Below are 13,758 nucleotides of genomic sequence, written 5' to 3' on the forward strand. Positions count from 1 at the left end.
GCAGAATAGTTGACAGTTTGTATTAACTCTGAAACAACTTACTATAGGATAAATATTTATTAAATCAAAGCAATTGGATAAATCTCCTGAAAAAACTAATGTGCTTGTTTTGCAGCCATTTGGCCACAATCAATCACAGCAAGATATCCTACAAGAAAATACAATATTAAAAGCCACAGAAGTTCAATTCCCTGTCAAACCTGTTGTAAGCAATGAAGCCAAGGTAACTTTTACTGTAATCTCTGAGTAAAACATTAATCTTAAAGGATTCAGCTGTAAAATTGTTGTTAACCCAATCAAGAATGCTGTGGGACATAATAACTAAGTATGTAGAAAAACGTACTTGAGAGCCAGTATTTGGATGTTTTTATTTAAGCAACCTTATTCTGGGACTTCTCAAAATCACGTACTTCAAAGCAAAACTATATATATATACTTCAGAAATTTGCAAGTGGCTTTTAAGTAGGCCACCTCAAAAATCGTCTGCTTTGCTTTTTCTCAGAGGACCTTATGTGTCTCATTCAGGCTGTCTTAGTAGAAGTTCTTGTGAAATGCTGCTGCTAACAGTAGCAAGCTCTTTCTGAAATAGTGGATGTTGTTATATGCAGCCTTACTGGCTGGAACTACTTGACTACCAGGTACCTGAAGGATATGACCTGTAATACTCTTCCCTTTGAAAGGTCATAGTATGTGTGTATTAACTTAAATCTGAGTTTAGAAACATGCATTTTTGAGAAGAAGAATCTAGAAGATATTTTGATGCTGATTCAGGAAATAAGACTGCCAAAGTAGTTGCTCTGCCACAAAGGTGTCAGTTCCTCCACACAGACTGGCTCTTCAGAAACAGATTAAGGTGGCTTCCCAAATGATTACTTCTGTGAGCATCTGTAACACAAATCCAATTCCATGAAAGTGGAAGAAAATATTGTATGTTACTTGGTTGTAAAAACTCCCAGTTTTTGAAAGATATATTCATGACCAGGTGCAATAGATGTGCTCTTTGAGAAAAGAATGCCTAGATAGTAGAAGGCTTATTCAAGTTTCAGCAACTAATTAAACATACTTAAATTTGGGACACACCAAAATTTTAGGAATGTTAAGATTCATTTCTAAAGATTAAAAGGAAAGGAAAGATATTTCTAGAGGCAGTAACTTCCCAACAAAATAAGTCTTTTGGGTACATAAACTTGCTGTTACAAGTGGTGCTAGATTTTTGTTAATTATATTTTCTAAAAGTGTTAGTGAGAGAGTTGCAGTTAAAGTTAGGAAAAACTGGTTGAAGAATTGTAATTAGAATTGGCGGGGGGGGGTTTGATTGAAATTTTTGTTTGCTGTTGTTTTTTCCACTGGCATTTGAAAAAACTATCCTTGACTGCAGTTGACAAACATTACTGATACCTTTATATAGTGAGAGTTTATATATCTGTGTCTTTTAACTTTGCATTTCTTTGTCATTAATAGTTTTTATACAGAGGATGTTAAGAAGGAGTAGACAGTCAGCATGGAGAATTGGCAGCTTTTTGCATTCTCTGTGTATTTGCATGCTCTGTTTGTTTGAAAGACTAAAACTTCCAGTATTCTCCACTTATATTAGCCATTGTCATGATAGCTGTGAGAGAGAGGGAGAAATTATTCTCTGGTAGAAATGCTATAAAGCAACTTCTTAATGTAGACCATTTAGAGTGACTGTGTAGAATCCAGATTGTTTTTGAGATTTACAGGCCTGGCAGTTGGAAAAGAACAGCTTGTAAGCCGAAATTCTGATTTGGAAAGCACGGAGATTAAATAAATATGGAACCTCAAATGACATTGTTAGTTAGTTTTCAGACTGTAACTGTCCTTTGATCCTCCTCACTGTTTCCTATTTTGTGCAGTGGTCTCCTTTGCTTCACACTAGTGTGGCTACAGTGCCACAAACTGTGAAGTGTTTTAAAAACATTTCAGACACAAACTGTTACTCTGAGGATCTTGAGAATAACTGTTTACAGTTCATTTGTTTTGAAGGATTTACTGTGAAGAATTTGGTTAAAATCTGTAATATCCAAGAACATGTGAATATCTACTAACACATGTGCATGATTTTTATGTTGTACCTTGTTCATGCTGGATATGCAAATGTTAGAGGTAAATTCTAGCATGATTCTTTGGAACTTGTATCACAGATTTTCTCCTTTAATCTCCAGTTTTTAATTGGAGCAAAGAACAAACAGCTGAACAGATTTATCAAAGAAGACATATGTAATTCTTTTAAATTAAGTTCTAAATTAAGTAATGATGTGCTAATCAGTTCTGTAGCAATAATAAGGATTTTCTATCATTAAATGTTGAAGCCCAGGCTCTCAGGAGACCAAATGTTCTGTGTGTGCTAGACATAAAACTTGACAGAAACTTCCTGCACAAAATGATTGGCATAGGTCATATGGACTTAAATGTAGGGATGACATAGTGAATTAGCTACAGAGTTTTTCAATTCATTAGATAATTTTAAGCAGATGTGATTGAGTTTTTCATGGGAAGAGAGTTTCAACAAGGTAGTGGTTTCCTAAATGTTCCATATGTAATGCCTATTGTGAATGGCAACCACCAATATCAATTTCATGTTTTGCTATACCCTGTGGAAATGCTTGTTTTCAGAAGTCACCTAAAGCATTGAAATTCTGTCTCTGCATCATCCACCTATTCTTCCCCATTCAGTGGTTTTAGAAGCTCATTGGAGAAGGTAGAAAGGTCTCCTTTTTTAATCCTCTGACACTTGCCCCTGGTTTTTATTCATCTATTGAGGCATAAAACATGCAAATATCTAATTGGGTGAGGTGCTAATGTGTTACTTGTAAATACAGTTCCTAAACATGGAAATAAATATTTGAAGTGTGATTATTTGAAGCCAATTAATTTGCTCATTTTTTCTTTCTGCCATGATGTTACATTATTCAGTGGGCTCAGCAGCAAAATGTTACGTTGTCATTTGAATTGAATTATTCAAGAAAAAGAATTTGTTTAGAAGCTAGTTTATCCATAGACAGACTTGCCTCTTTGCCTGAAAGCAAATATAAATATTTGGAATGTTACTGTAACTTTGTACATTTCTTTCCTAGGCCTTTATCAGACGCTGTTTAGCATACCGAAAAGAGGATAGATTTGATGTCCACCAGCTGGCTAATGATCCTTATCTTCTCCCTCATATGAGGAGATCAAATTCTTCAGGAAACTTGCATATGACTGGCCTAGCAGCATCCCCTACACCACCTACTTCAAGCATTATTTCGTACTGAAATTTCTCCAGCTGAGGAACGGGATGATGTCTTTGTTTAGTTTTCAGATGCAGACTTGAGCTTGAAAGCATTTGAGTGTTTTTACACAGGACGAGTTTGATAGCTGTGTTTTCAGACTGAAGTCCTCCTACATAGTGTCATTTGTATGATTGGAGTGGATCATGGACTGTGAATAAATGTGCCCTTCTGAGAAACACCGTTCAACATTGAAGGATGAAGGATGACACTTCCTGTTACAAACTAACAGGTATACTGTGTTTTAGACTGAAGAAAAGGTTTTTAGTTTTTTCTGGGGAACATTGTAAATAGTCTTTTTAATACTTTAAAGTACATTTGGTGGATACTGGAAAGTTCTAACATGAAGGGTAGTTTTTCATTATTTAAATAAAAAAGGGTAGTGAGCAAATTTGAAAACACAGGAAAAATTTTGTGCCTGGTTATGAAGTAAATGAACTGCCATCTTTCCAAGACATTGATCTTTCAAAACCAAAGTAAGGAATGTGAGATGATGAAAGATAATGTTCAGCATCAGATTTCTCAAATAAAATTGGAGTGTTTTATTTGGCTACTCAGGCTTGTACCGCCAAAAGTGTGGTGGTGTTCCACTGAATTTAGATTGGAAGGGTGATATGGAATTCCTGGTACTTACTTCTCAAGTAGATTGCTAATTTTGAAATCCATTCAGTTTTTTTAAAATACTATACTTGCTCTGGTATTGAAACTTGTGAAACCTTCCAGGCTTCTAATAAAAGCAAGCAACAGTATGAAACCAAATGCTAACAGGTCATGTATAATGTTCTATGCAGGAATAATGATAAATTCCCTTCTAGCTCTACTGTAAATTGTTGTACAGATGTCACATTTTCAGTTAAATTTCAGCAACTTATTCCTGTACAAATGTTTAAAGTATGGCTTTTTCTAATTGGATATTGTATTTTTTTTAAGTCTCCCTCAAGGCGCTTTTAATTGCTGCTAAATGACGTTGCTTTTACTTTTACAAGAGTCAAATGACCTCCTTAAGGTGCGAGTCAACTGTAGAGAGATGGAGCACAGGCAATCTGTTAACAATCAAGGCATGTAAGGCAGATCTGTGTTGGCAATTTACAGTTCTTTCAGTCAGTTTATTGCGTTCTCCGAGCGCATGGATAATAGATGTAGAAGTTGCTCATGGTTATTCTCTATTTCTGGAAGTTCCTATCAACAAGGAAATGTTTCTTGTGGCTTGTACAGGTATTTTAAAATGTGAAACATTTTCTAACTGCCTTGTATGGTAGAAACTTATTTTTCAGAACAGTGTATCTCTCTCCTGTTCACTATTCTTTTTACTATCCCATTCTTGATGCTGAATACCTATATGTAATTTTGTCCATGTTGCAGAAAGAGGAGGCTGTATTACCACAGGTTTTCATTTAGTATTGTACAGTTAAACTGTTGCTCTTGTTTCTGATGTTGCAAGCCATTTTGTTTTCATTGTATATAAAGAAATGTTAACTGTCTCTTTAAAATGCTGCTGAAATTGTAGAGAATGTAGCCAAAACAGTAATAAACAACAGGCAGTTGAAATTTCAAGGTTTTCATTGTGTGTTTTTGCATTTCAGCACAGGGCAAATCACATAACCATATCAGTGAGCAACACAAAAATATTTAAAGCAAACTCTTCTTAATTACAAACAAAAGGCCAATAATACAATAATTAATTTAAGTAACATTGGAAGTGAAAGGGAAGATTCATGAAACTTAAGGCATCTGTCATGATGAGGTAACGAAAACTTAATTTGATTGAACAGACTGCACAGTAGCAACTTGTAAGTATTTCAGTGGTTCTTTTTAAAATATTGATCTGTGGGAGAACATTAGCTCATAGAACTTTTAGACAATTAGACTCAAACAGAATGCTGGGACTCCATCCTTTCCATCTCTATAGCACAAGACCAAGTGCAGAGTTCAAGGAGAGTGTAAGTTCACATTAAATTCCGTTCCTTCTTATTCTGCGTGTTGATAACTGAAATTGAATTGATGGTTTTACCACATGAAAATACGTTGGATAGTGGAAACTGTTTTTATTTTGTGGAGGCTGGTCAGTATTTTGACTTTCTGAAAAGTGCTTTTGACTCTGGCGGGAAGTCAGGAAATGCATGGAGGCAGTGCAGGCCCGGGGAGCTCCGCGCTGCTGCCGCCCGGCCGGCAGCCTGAGCAGGAGAATGCGTGGTTTAAAATCAGCAGCCCCGAAAAGGAAAGCACGTTTTGGAATTTAAAGCATCCTGTGTGTTCCTGCTCCAGCTTTGATGTCTTCCGGATTGTAGGAAAACCACAGGTCTGAGGCGGGGCCACCAGCCCGGCCCGGCGGGACACAGCACATCCAGGGAGGGAGTGCAGGTCCCCAGCAGCGCTGCAGCTTCAGCCGTGCCCTGCACGGGTGGGGCTCGGGAGCCGCGGCTGTGGGGGCTCGGGAGCCGCGGCTGGGGGGGCACGGGAGCCGCGGCTGTGGGGGCTCGGGAGCCGCGGCTGGGGGGGCTCGGGAGCCGCGGCCCGCGGGGCCTCCTGGGCGGGTGCAGCACCGCCCCCGCAGCCCTGCTGTGTGGAGGAGCGGCTCGGCGAGGGAGGGGAGGTGCCAGCAAGGTGAGAAGGGTCTTTTGCTCCTTTATTATTCTTCAAAGGGCGCTCAGGGCTTGGTGCTCTTCTCCAGAAGTGGGATATTGCATTGGGAAGAGAGACTGGAGAGCCTGGCCTGGCGGGGTAGGGACCTGGACAGTGTATCAGCACAGGGGAGGCTCAGAATTTGAAACCACTGTGGTTAGAGGGTGTCCCTGTATCGATGTCTAAAATACTTGAGTCTCACAATTGCTATTGCAATTTTTAAAACCTTTTTTTTCTCTGTGTGGACACTGGTGGTAGCTGAGGGGCGCAGGCAGCAGGGACTGGCGCTGTTTGCCCTGCACATCCCACACTGGTGAGCCAGCCAGCCCAGCGTGTCCGTCTGCCACCACAGCCCAGGGACCAGCACCAGCCTGCCGTGGGCCTCGGGGTGTAACTGCCCTTCCTGAGGCCCGGGCCATTCCTCCAGGCAGCCACGGACTGTAGAGCTGAGGACTGTGTTGCCTTTGTAGGAAAGGTAAGGCTGCACATTTTTCAGAGAAATAATAAATCATCCAGAAATCTCATGTCTTTGTGATCACAGATAGGTGAAAGCAGTCCAGTGAGATACATGGAGCTCTCCAAGTCACCATCCTGGGGGTCTGTCTGGCATTACATACCTGCCACCTGAGGCCAGGGTGTTTCCAAGCACCCCTTCCACAAACAAAGCAGGTTTTACTCAGTCTTTAAAGCTTCCTAGGCAAGGATCCCTGACAAACTCTCTAACCTCTTCCAATACCTAAGTTTGGCTCAAGTTTACTTATATCCTAACAAACTTGTCCATCTTATTCTTAAAAATGCCTCTCAGTGGCAACTGCATTACTTATCCAAGTAATCTGTTCTAGTTTTTCCTGGCATCCTGTCTTTCTTACTGCTCTTTAAGCCTATTATTTCCAGTCCTGGGCACTGTGGCACAAAAACCAGTTTCCTGCCATGTATAGTGTGTGAGCTTTGCTTTCTATGCAGTCACCATGTATTTAATTTTGAACTTCATGTGTATCTTTTGAAATTAAGATTATTATCCTCTGAATAAATGAGGTTCTTGCAGAATAATTTCAGATATTCAACTCCTAATAGAATGTTTGAGAAACTTGCTGATAGATAAATTTGATTTTTCTTTTCTGCTGGAAGAAATCGAGTCACCTTGCAATCTTTCCATTGTGCTATGTTTCCCAAGCTAGTAAAATTCTGTGTAAATCAAGGAAAAATGCTTTCCTTAGAAATCTTATTTTGTATCTAGTGTCTTGAGAGCTAATTTGGTGTCATAAAGAAACTACAGGATGTTTAAATTTCAGAATCCCCTTGTACAAATCTGTGGGTATCTTTTCTCATACAAGGCACCATTCAAACACACCCAGGGACGTCCTCTCTGAACAGCGAAGGAGATCAAAGCCACATTTGCTGTGTCCTCAGAAGATGTGCAGACCTGCAGGTCAGCCAGCAAAGTGAAACGTTTTCTTGCTCTGGTATGAAAGCTGTGCCATGGTATTCAGCAGAGCAGAAATCTGCAGACAGTGGAACAAGTGGCATGGCCTCAGCCCCAGGCCCTGGCCCATGCCTGTTTCTGTGGTTTTGCAGTTGTACTTACAGGGTAAGAACCAAGCAGTCCCTGGGCATCACCCTCCTGTCTGCTGTTACTCCTGGGAAACCTGTTCACCCATATGCAAAGTTTGAATCATTTTGCAGGTGGCCTGGGGTTGTGGCTTCCTGTTATTTGTAGTATTGGTGTCCAGGGGGGTTGTGCAATTCCTGCCTTCTCCAAAAGTGGAAGGACAATCCTCAGCAGTGTCTTCAGTAAGGTCTGGGAGCAGCCATAGCTCAAAGAGGTGTAAGCACTGTCCTACATCTCAGTGCCTAAAGGGCCTGACAGTACCTTACTGAATCAATAGAATATTTTTGATGTTGGAATACTGAAATATTTATAGTTCAGGACTGAAGACATGTTCAAACCACCTTCTTCCAAATGTTGATCACTAATAGAGAACTACGATAGTTTAAAATATCAGTGGCTTTGATAGTTTAAAATATATGGCTTTGTCAAAGGCAGTGTATTATGTCAAATACATTGGCTGTATGTACAAGCTTGGGGTTATTTTTTATGGTTCTAGCTGAAGGGATAAAAATGCCACACACATCTACAAGTTAATGGCTTTTATATAATATATGCAAATATCGTATTTCACTTTGTAGTACTCTTAGGTAGGATCTGGCAATATGTGTCTCCTATTGCTCAAATAAATTTTAACTTTAATTTATATATGGTCTGCACACCTTCCACTGCAATGGAATAGCTGGAACTGGGGCTTGTAGAGAAAGAGGTCCTGTGTACTGGAATATAATCTTCCAGCCCTCAGACACTGGCCTTGCAGCTCCTAGAGCAGCTGGTGCTGTGTCCAGCAGTGCTGCACTGTGTCACCGTGCAGCCATGGTGGGGAATGAAATGAAGATTTCTCCTGAAATGTGCAGTGATTAACAATTGGATGGATTGCAAAGAGTCCTGTAAAAATTGGTGGAATAGTGAGGTGATGTGTGCAGGGCCTTCAGAAACTCTATTTTAATACACAGAAATGTATTTTACAGCTCGAGTTCTTTCCTATTCATATCCCACTTCCCCACTATCCCACTTTGCAAGACAAAGACAGGAGAGGTAGTTACTTGTGTTTTGTGTCTAAACTTGTTGGGACACTCATGGGTTTAGCAGGCCTGGAATGAAAGCTGGAGAAAAGAGTTGTCAAAATGCAAGACAAAGACAGGAGAGGTGGTTACTTGTGTTTTGTGTCTAAACTTCTGGGACACTCATGGGTTTAGCAGGCCTGGAATGAAAGCTGGAAAAGGGAGCTGATTGTCTGTTAGCATTGTCAAAATCTTTCAGGGAATGAGCACCTGCTTTCCCCTGTGCATTTGTGAGCAGATCCAGTAGATCTTTGCTTGCCTTCATTGGTAGAACAGCAGTTTCCACTAAAACTGATAGAACTAGCAAAGATTTAAAGGACTCAGAGAAGCAGAACATGCTCCCAGAATTCTGCCATCTACCTCCCCTGCCCTCGGGCTGAGCATGGCAGAGGAGCAGGACTTGCCAGTCACATACAGGGGGCTGACCTAGCGAGATGCTGCAGCTTCTTTCATTCCCCTACATTTGTCCCTATAAAAAGCCACATGAAGAGCTGTTGCACAGCTTTGTATATTTGCATAATGTACAACTTCCTTCATGGCAGACGTAATCACCCTAACTGCCACACAAATTGTTTGTTTCAGGCTTGCAGCTGTGGCTCATTGGCTGCTGGCTGAGCTCTCCTCACTGATTTGAGCACTGCAGTACCTTCCCTGCATGCCCTTCTATTGCAAAGACAAGTAAGTAACCCATTAGTTGGCAAATTGTGAATTTGGAGCATCTGTTCCATTGGTTAAATGTCAATTCATATGCATTTATATGATACCACATATCATACACTTCTTGTAGGGTTACATAAGAATATATCAGGTGCTGAGCTGATCTCATAAATTGTCTTCTTAGAGCTGTCAGGTTATTTTATTACTGAGCCCAAATGCATTCCAATCTAACAAATTACCATATCCTAAAGGTTATTGTCCTATCACCCAACTGACAAAACCTTTACATGTAAAATAGAAGAATTACTCCTTTGTCATCCTTTATCATCTGTCAGGATTCCTGTGTTTTAATGACCCTCATCCTTTTCCACTTAATTTAATACTTTAATATATTGCTAAAATGAAAATCTTAATATGTAGGTAGTACATTCAACAAGACATGGTCCTAATGGTGAAAACTGTAAAGATTGGTGTTTTTTCTCCTTATCTCAGAGGCCACTGAGAGGAGTTCAGCTGAATTATGTTGCAATAGCTCTTTCTACGTGGAGGAATGTTTGATGCGCTCTGTTAACATGAGGCAGCAATGTGAAGGCCTCTTTTCCTTTTTTCCTTTTTTTTTCCCCTCCTTTCAGGTTTTGCAAAAGATTACTTAGGTTGCAAAGAATTTTGGTCGTTTTGTGCTAAGGAGCAATACAGACAAGCACAGAGATCGTGGGGAAAAGCCAGTATAAGCTATTCCCATTTGAAACCAGGGAAAAGCAAAGGGTGCCTTTGTTCAGCCTGATGAGTTTATAATGAACATCATGATAGGTCACAACAAGAAGCATATGGAAAATATACTGTCTCTGCTTTGTTAAGAATGTAGGAACCTGTAGCAGGACTCTCTCCAGATGTACACACAGACCCAGCACAGGAAGCTGAGAAGTCACCTGAGACCTCTGGGCTCTCACAGAGTGCAAATATAAAACATAACCCATTGCTTAACCAACACTTTTCACTTGTAAGGGGTGAAGTGTCAGCATCTTTTCTATTTATGACTCGAGCGGACAGGTCCTTAAAACTGTTGATCTCATAGGAGAGGAGTATTAGATGTGAAGAGGATTACAACAGGGGAAGCAAACACTTGCCCTTGTGAATTTGTATGAACTATATTTAGAATTTAAATCCAAGCATAATTAAACAGTGCTAATGAGACAGAGGGACTTATCTTCATTTGGTGTATAATTGGTATCACTGATTTCCTCATTCATTTTTTCCTAGTTTTAAAGCCTTCTTGTTCCAGTGAGATTAGATGGTAAAAGCTACCCTGCAGAGAGAAAGTATGTGGCCTGGAGCTAAAGTTCAGTTGGAAGCCTTTTAAAAGATGCTGCTTTCTTGATAGCATCAACAACTGACAGCAAAGACACCTGTGAGCATGTAGCCAACAGTCAAGCAAGGCAATCTTTGTGCAGTGTACCCTTGAAAAAAATGCACACAATTTTACAAAGACCATAATGGGGAAGAAAAGTTCACCCTTTCCAGTGAGGGAAACAAAATGCAGTAAGAATTTTAATAGTTGTAGGTATATAATCCACCACTATTAACTGAACTTTGAATTCCTTCTCAAGAATATGCTCCAACTCATCCAGGAATGTGAAGCTTGCATAAGAACTTCTGGTGACATTTTGTGGTGGGCACACTGCAGTAGGTCTGGGTGGAAGATGGTAATGATCTTGCCCAACTTAAGTAGCCCTGAGCCCATAACCAGAACAGCAGCCTCTGTTTCAGCAGCTCTGTGCCAGTAGCTGATTACATTTCTGAGCAAAGGACAACAGCTACCTGCAGCTGCAGGGGCTTGACTGGGGTTTTTTTTTTTTGGTTTTTTTTTTTTAGTTAAAGCCAGTAAAGAAGTGGATGCAATAGGCAAAGTCAAGTTACCAAAGTTCCATTTTTGCTTTTCAGTTTTGTCTTTGGTTGGATTCAGGCTCCTTTTCATTATGCCTCATATGGATACCAATGTTTTTGAGGGCTTAAGCCACATCTGTTGTTTCAAACTGCAGCAAAACCAGCTGTTTCCTGAGGGGTGGCACAACAGTGACTATGCCTGTACATTTCAGTGCTGCCATGCATGCCAGGGTGCTTGTGTTTATTGGCTGACAGAGGTGCTCAGGAGCATGAGACTTTGCTGTGCATCACATCCTAGTGGGAGTACTTGCAGCCAGCTGGAATCTGTTCTCAGTGACTGCCTGTAAAGATTCTCCAAACCCTCCTCCCTCCAAAGTGACCACCACTAACCAAATGCCTGTCCACCCACTGAGCCAAAGAGTTCAAAGAGGAGCACTGCAGTGTCTCTGAGTAAGCTCTGCTGGATGGGAAGAGGATAGAGTGAGATGAATCCCACAAAAACAACAAATGTTTTTCATCATAGTCCAGTAATTCAGCACAGACTTATCCTTTGGGCTGCTGAACCCAAGACTTTGTTTTGTCCTTTTCTGGAAGGGGATTTGAACACTTCCCTGCTAAGACTGCTATGCAGATTAATCTGAAACATAGGAATTGTTATGAACATTTGGTCTCAATTTCCCTTTGCTCAGTTTCGCTGGACCACTCTGACTATGTCACCCTCTTAAACACCCCTCTTTCTTTTGGAGACTGTCTCTTTTTACTACTTAGTGCCCTGTTTGCTGTTCTAGAAGGTGAGATTTGCAGCTGTACTTCCTGTTCATCGTTGCCCATCTAGGCTACTCAGTCAGCCCTCTGGCACTTACTGATAGCCAGTAATATTTGGTTTAACTTTCCAGGGGAACACATCATTTTAGAAGTTGTTCTGCACCCCAAAAATACTTTCATCTGCTTATATATTTCACAGAATGGCATGTCTGCTCTTGCTGCTTTTTCACAGTAACAGTCCAAGTGCTCAAGCTCTTAATGCTGCCTTGTGGTTGAACAGCACTGAGAAAACACCACTGGTAACCAGAACTGAGAGCAGCAGCAAGTACAGCTGCTCCATTTGTGAGCAGTCCAGAGCCACAGCCACTTGTCCACTGACTCCTGCTGAAAAGATGGCCTTTTTAAAAGCAGGATTTCTTTCTGACTGAACTGTGAAACAGAGGTCCCAACTGTCTACAGGCATGAAAAATCCCATGACTCTCAAAGTGTCAGAGATTGGAGAGTTTAAAAAATTGAGGTCTTATCACTGCTTTCTGCTGCCTTAAACATAATTTTCAATTATATTAGTGCCCAGACAGGTGTGGTTTTGGGTTGTGGGGCTTTTTTGTCTTCTCTCTGAAGAGGTATTAGCAGTAAGATAGGTAAGAAACCTGTTTCAAATAAAAATGCAGCTTTGAACCAACGGTAACTGTTTCACAAATTCGGTAATTTCTAGTACATGGCATGTTATTTGGCAATACAAATATTCCAGTTGCTTTCTTTTTTTTAGAAGTTGTAGTTGCTCTTAAAGGATTTACCCAAGTACTGTTTATATCTACAAAAACATCTCCTATTGTCAGACTTCTGAGTCTTAGTAAAGCAGTGTCACTGCCTGAGACGACACTTTTTCTGTTCCCTGTTTCATGTGAACACATATTTGTTTACCTGAGGGCATAAGCAGTATTGTGAAATAGCTCTTCATATATTTTCTTACACTTCTAGCTTTTAGTGTCATAGTTGATAATAATTGACTGATGACTCAGTTAATACTGAGCTGCTGTTTGCACAAACGACAACTTTTGTTTACAAGTTCTGATGTTTCTTAAAGAAGTTGCACTATTCCTCTGAGCCAGCTTCAGTTCCCTGATTCTTTCTTTCATGTGTGTAAGCACTGCTTATGGTATGTGCTCAGCTCCAAGCCCATGCAATGGGTAGGTACCTTGAAATGCCTGGATGGGAGGTTTAAAATCTTCAGTTTGATTTTGAAGACCATTAAAAAAACCCTCACTGAACAGAATTTCAGGGGAAATCAGCTTGAGATGGCAGCAAAATGGTCACTGAGAAGTCTTAGCTATTGAAGTGTCTGTCTTCTCTTTGTGTACAGTACCAAGAACTGGAAGTTATTTCTATTATGGAAACTGAGAATGTAGTGGGCTTTCCTGAAGATTGGCTATTTGTCTCCATCATTCATTTAGGAGCAAGATCACTGAAATGAACTGTTTGTTCTTGAAACCTGCCAGCAGAGAATGTTTGCAGATGAACTCTGAGATGTGTTCAGGAAGCAGGACCTGGGCAGTGCTATAATGTCCTTTCTGCCCAGCAGAAGGTCCAGATGAGCCAACCCTCAGTGAGTCCCATTACCTCCAGTGCCCCTCATCAAACACAAAGCTCATGGCTCTGTGTTGCTTTTGCTAATACTATAATTATCCACTGCAGGCCTTTCTTACTGACTAGCAAGCCTATGTTGGCTGTGGGTTTTGCAGCTTGAGTTCACTCATGTTTCCTATGTTTTCAGCTTCTCTTGGTGTTTCATAGCTCACCTAACCTGCAAGGGCCATGAACAAAGTATGTGAATATGCAGCCACTTGCTGGCAGAGCAAACAGCTCTCAGACA

The 13,758-nt window shown here is 40.6% G+C and overlaps 1 protein-coding gene across 2 annotated transcripts in view; it reads left to right on the forward strand.

Annotated features, from left to right (window-relative positions):
- TLK1 (tousled like kinase 1) overlaps positions 1–4,841 on the forward strand; it is a 67,348-nt gene extending 62,507 nt beyond the window's left edge. For both annotated transcript variants that reach the window (XM_039724142.1, XM_039724056.1), the window contains exons 20-21: positions 116–223; positions 3,096–4,841. In XM_039724142.1, coding sequence (XP_039580076.1) covers positions 116–223; positions 3,096–3,272 — 285 coding nt within the window. In that variant the 3' untranslated portion in view covers positions 3,273–4,841. The remainder of the gene's footprint in view (positions 1–115; positions 224–3,095) is intronic.
- Positions 4,842–13,758: the final 8,917 nt, after the last annotated feature.

The sequence above is a fragment of the Passer montanus genome, unplaced genomic scaffold, assembly GCF_014805655.1.
Source record: "Passer montanus isolate IOZ18808 unplaced genomic scaffold, ASM1480565v1 scaffold1, whole genome shotgun sequence".
NCBI classification, from domain to species: Eukaryota; Metazoa; Chordata; class Aves; order Passeriformes; family Passeridae; genus Passer; species Passer montanus.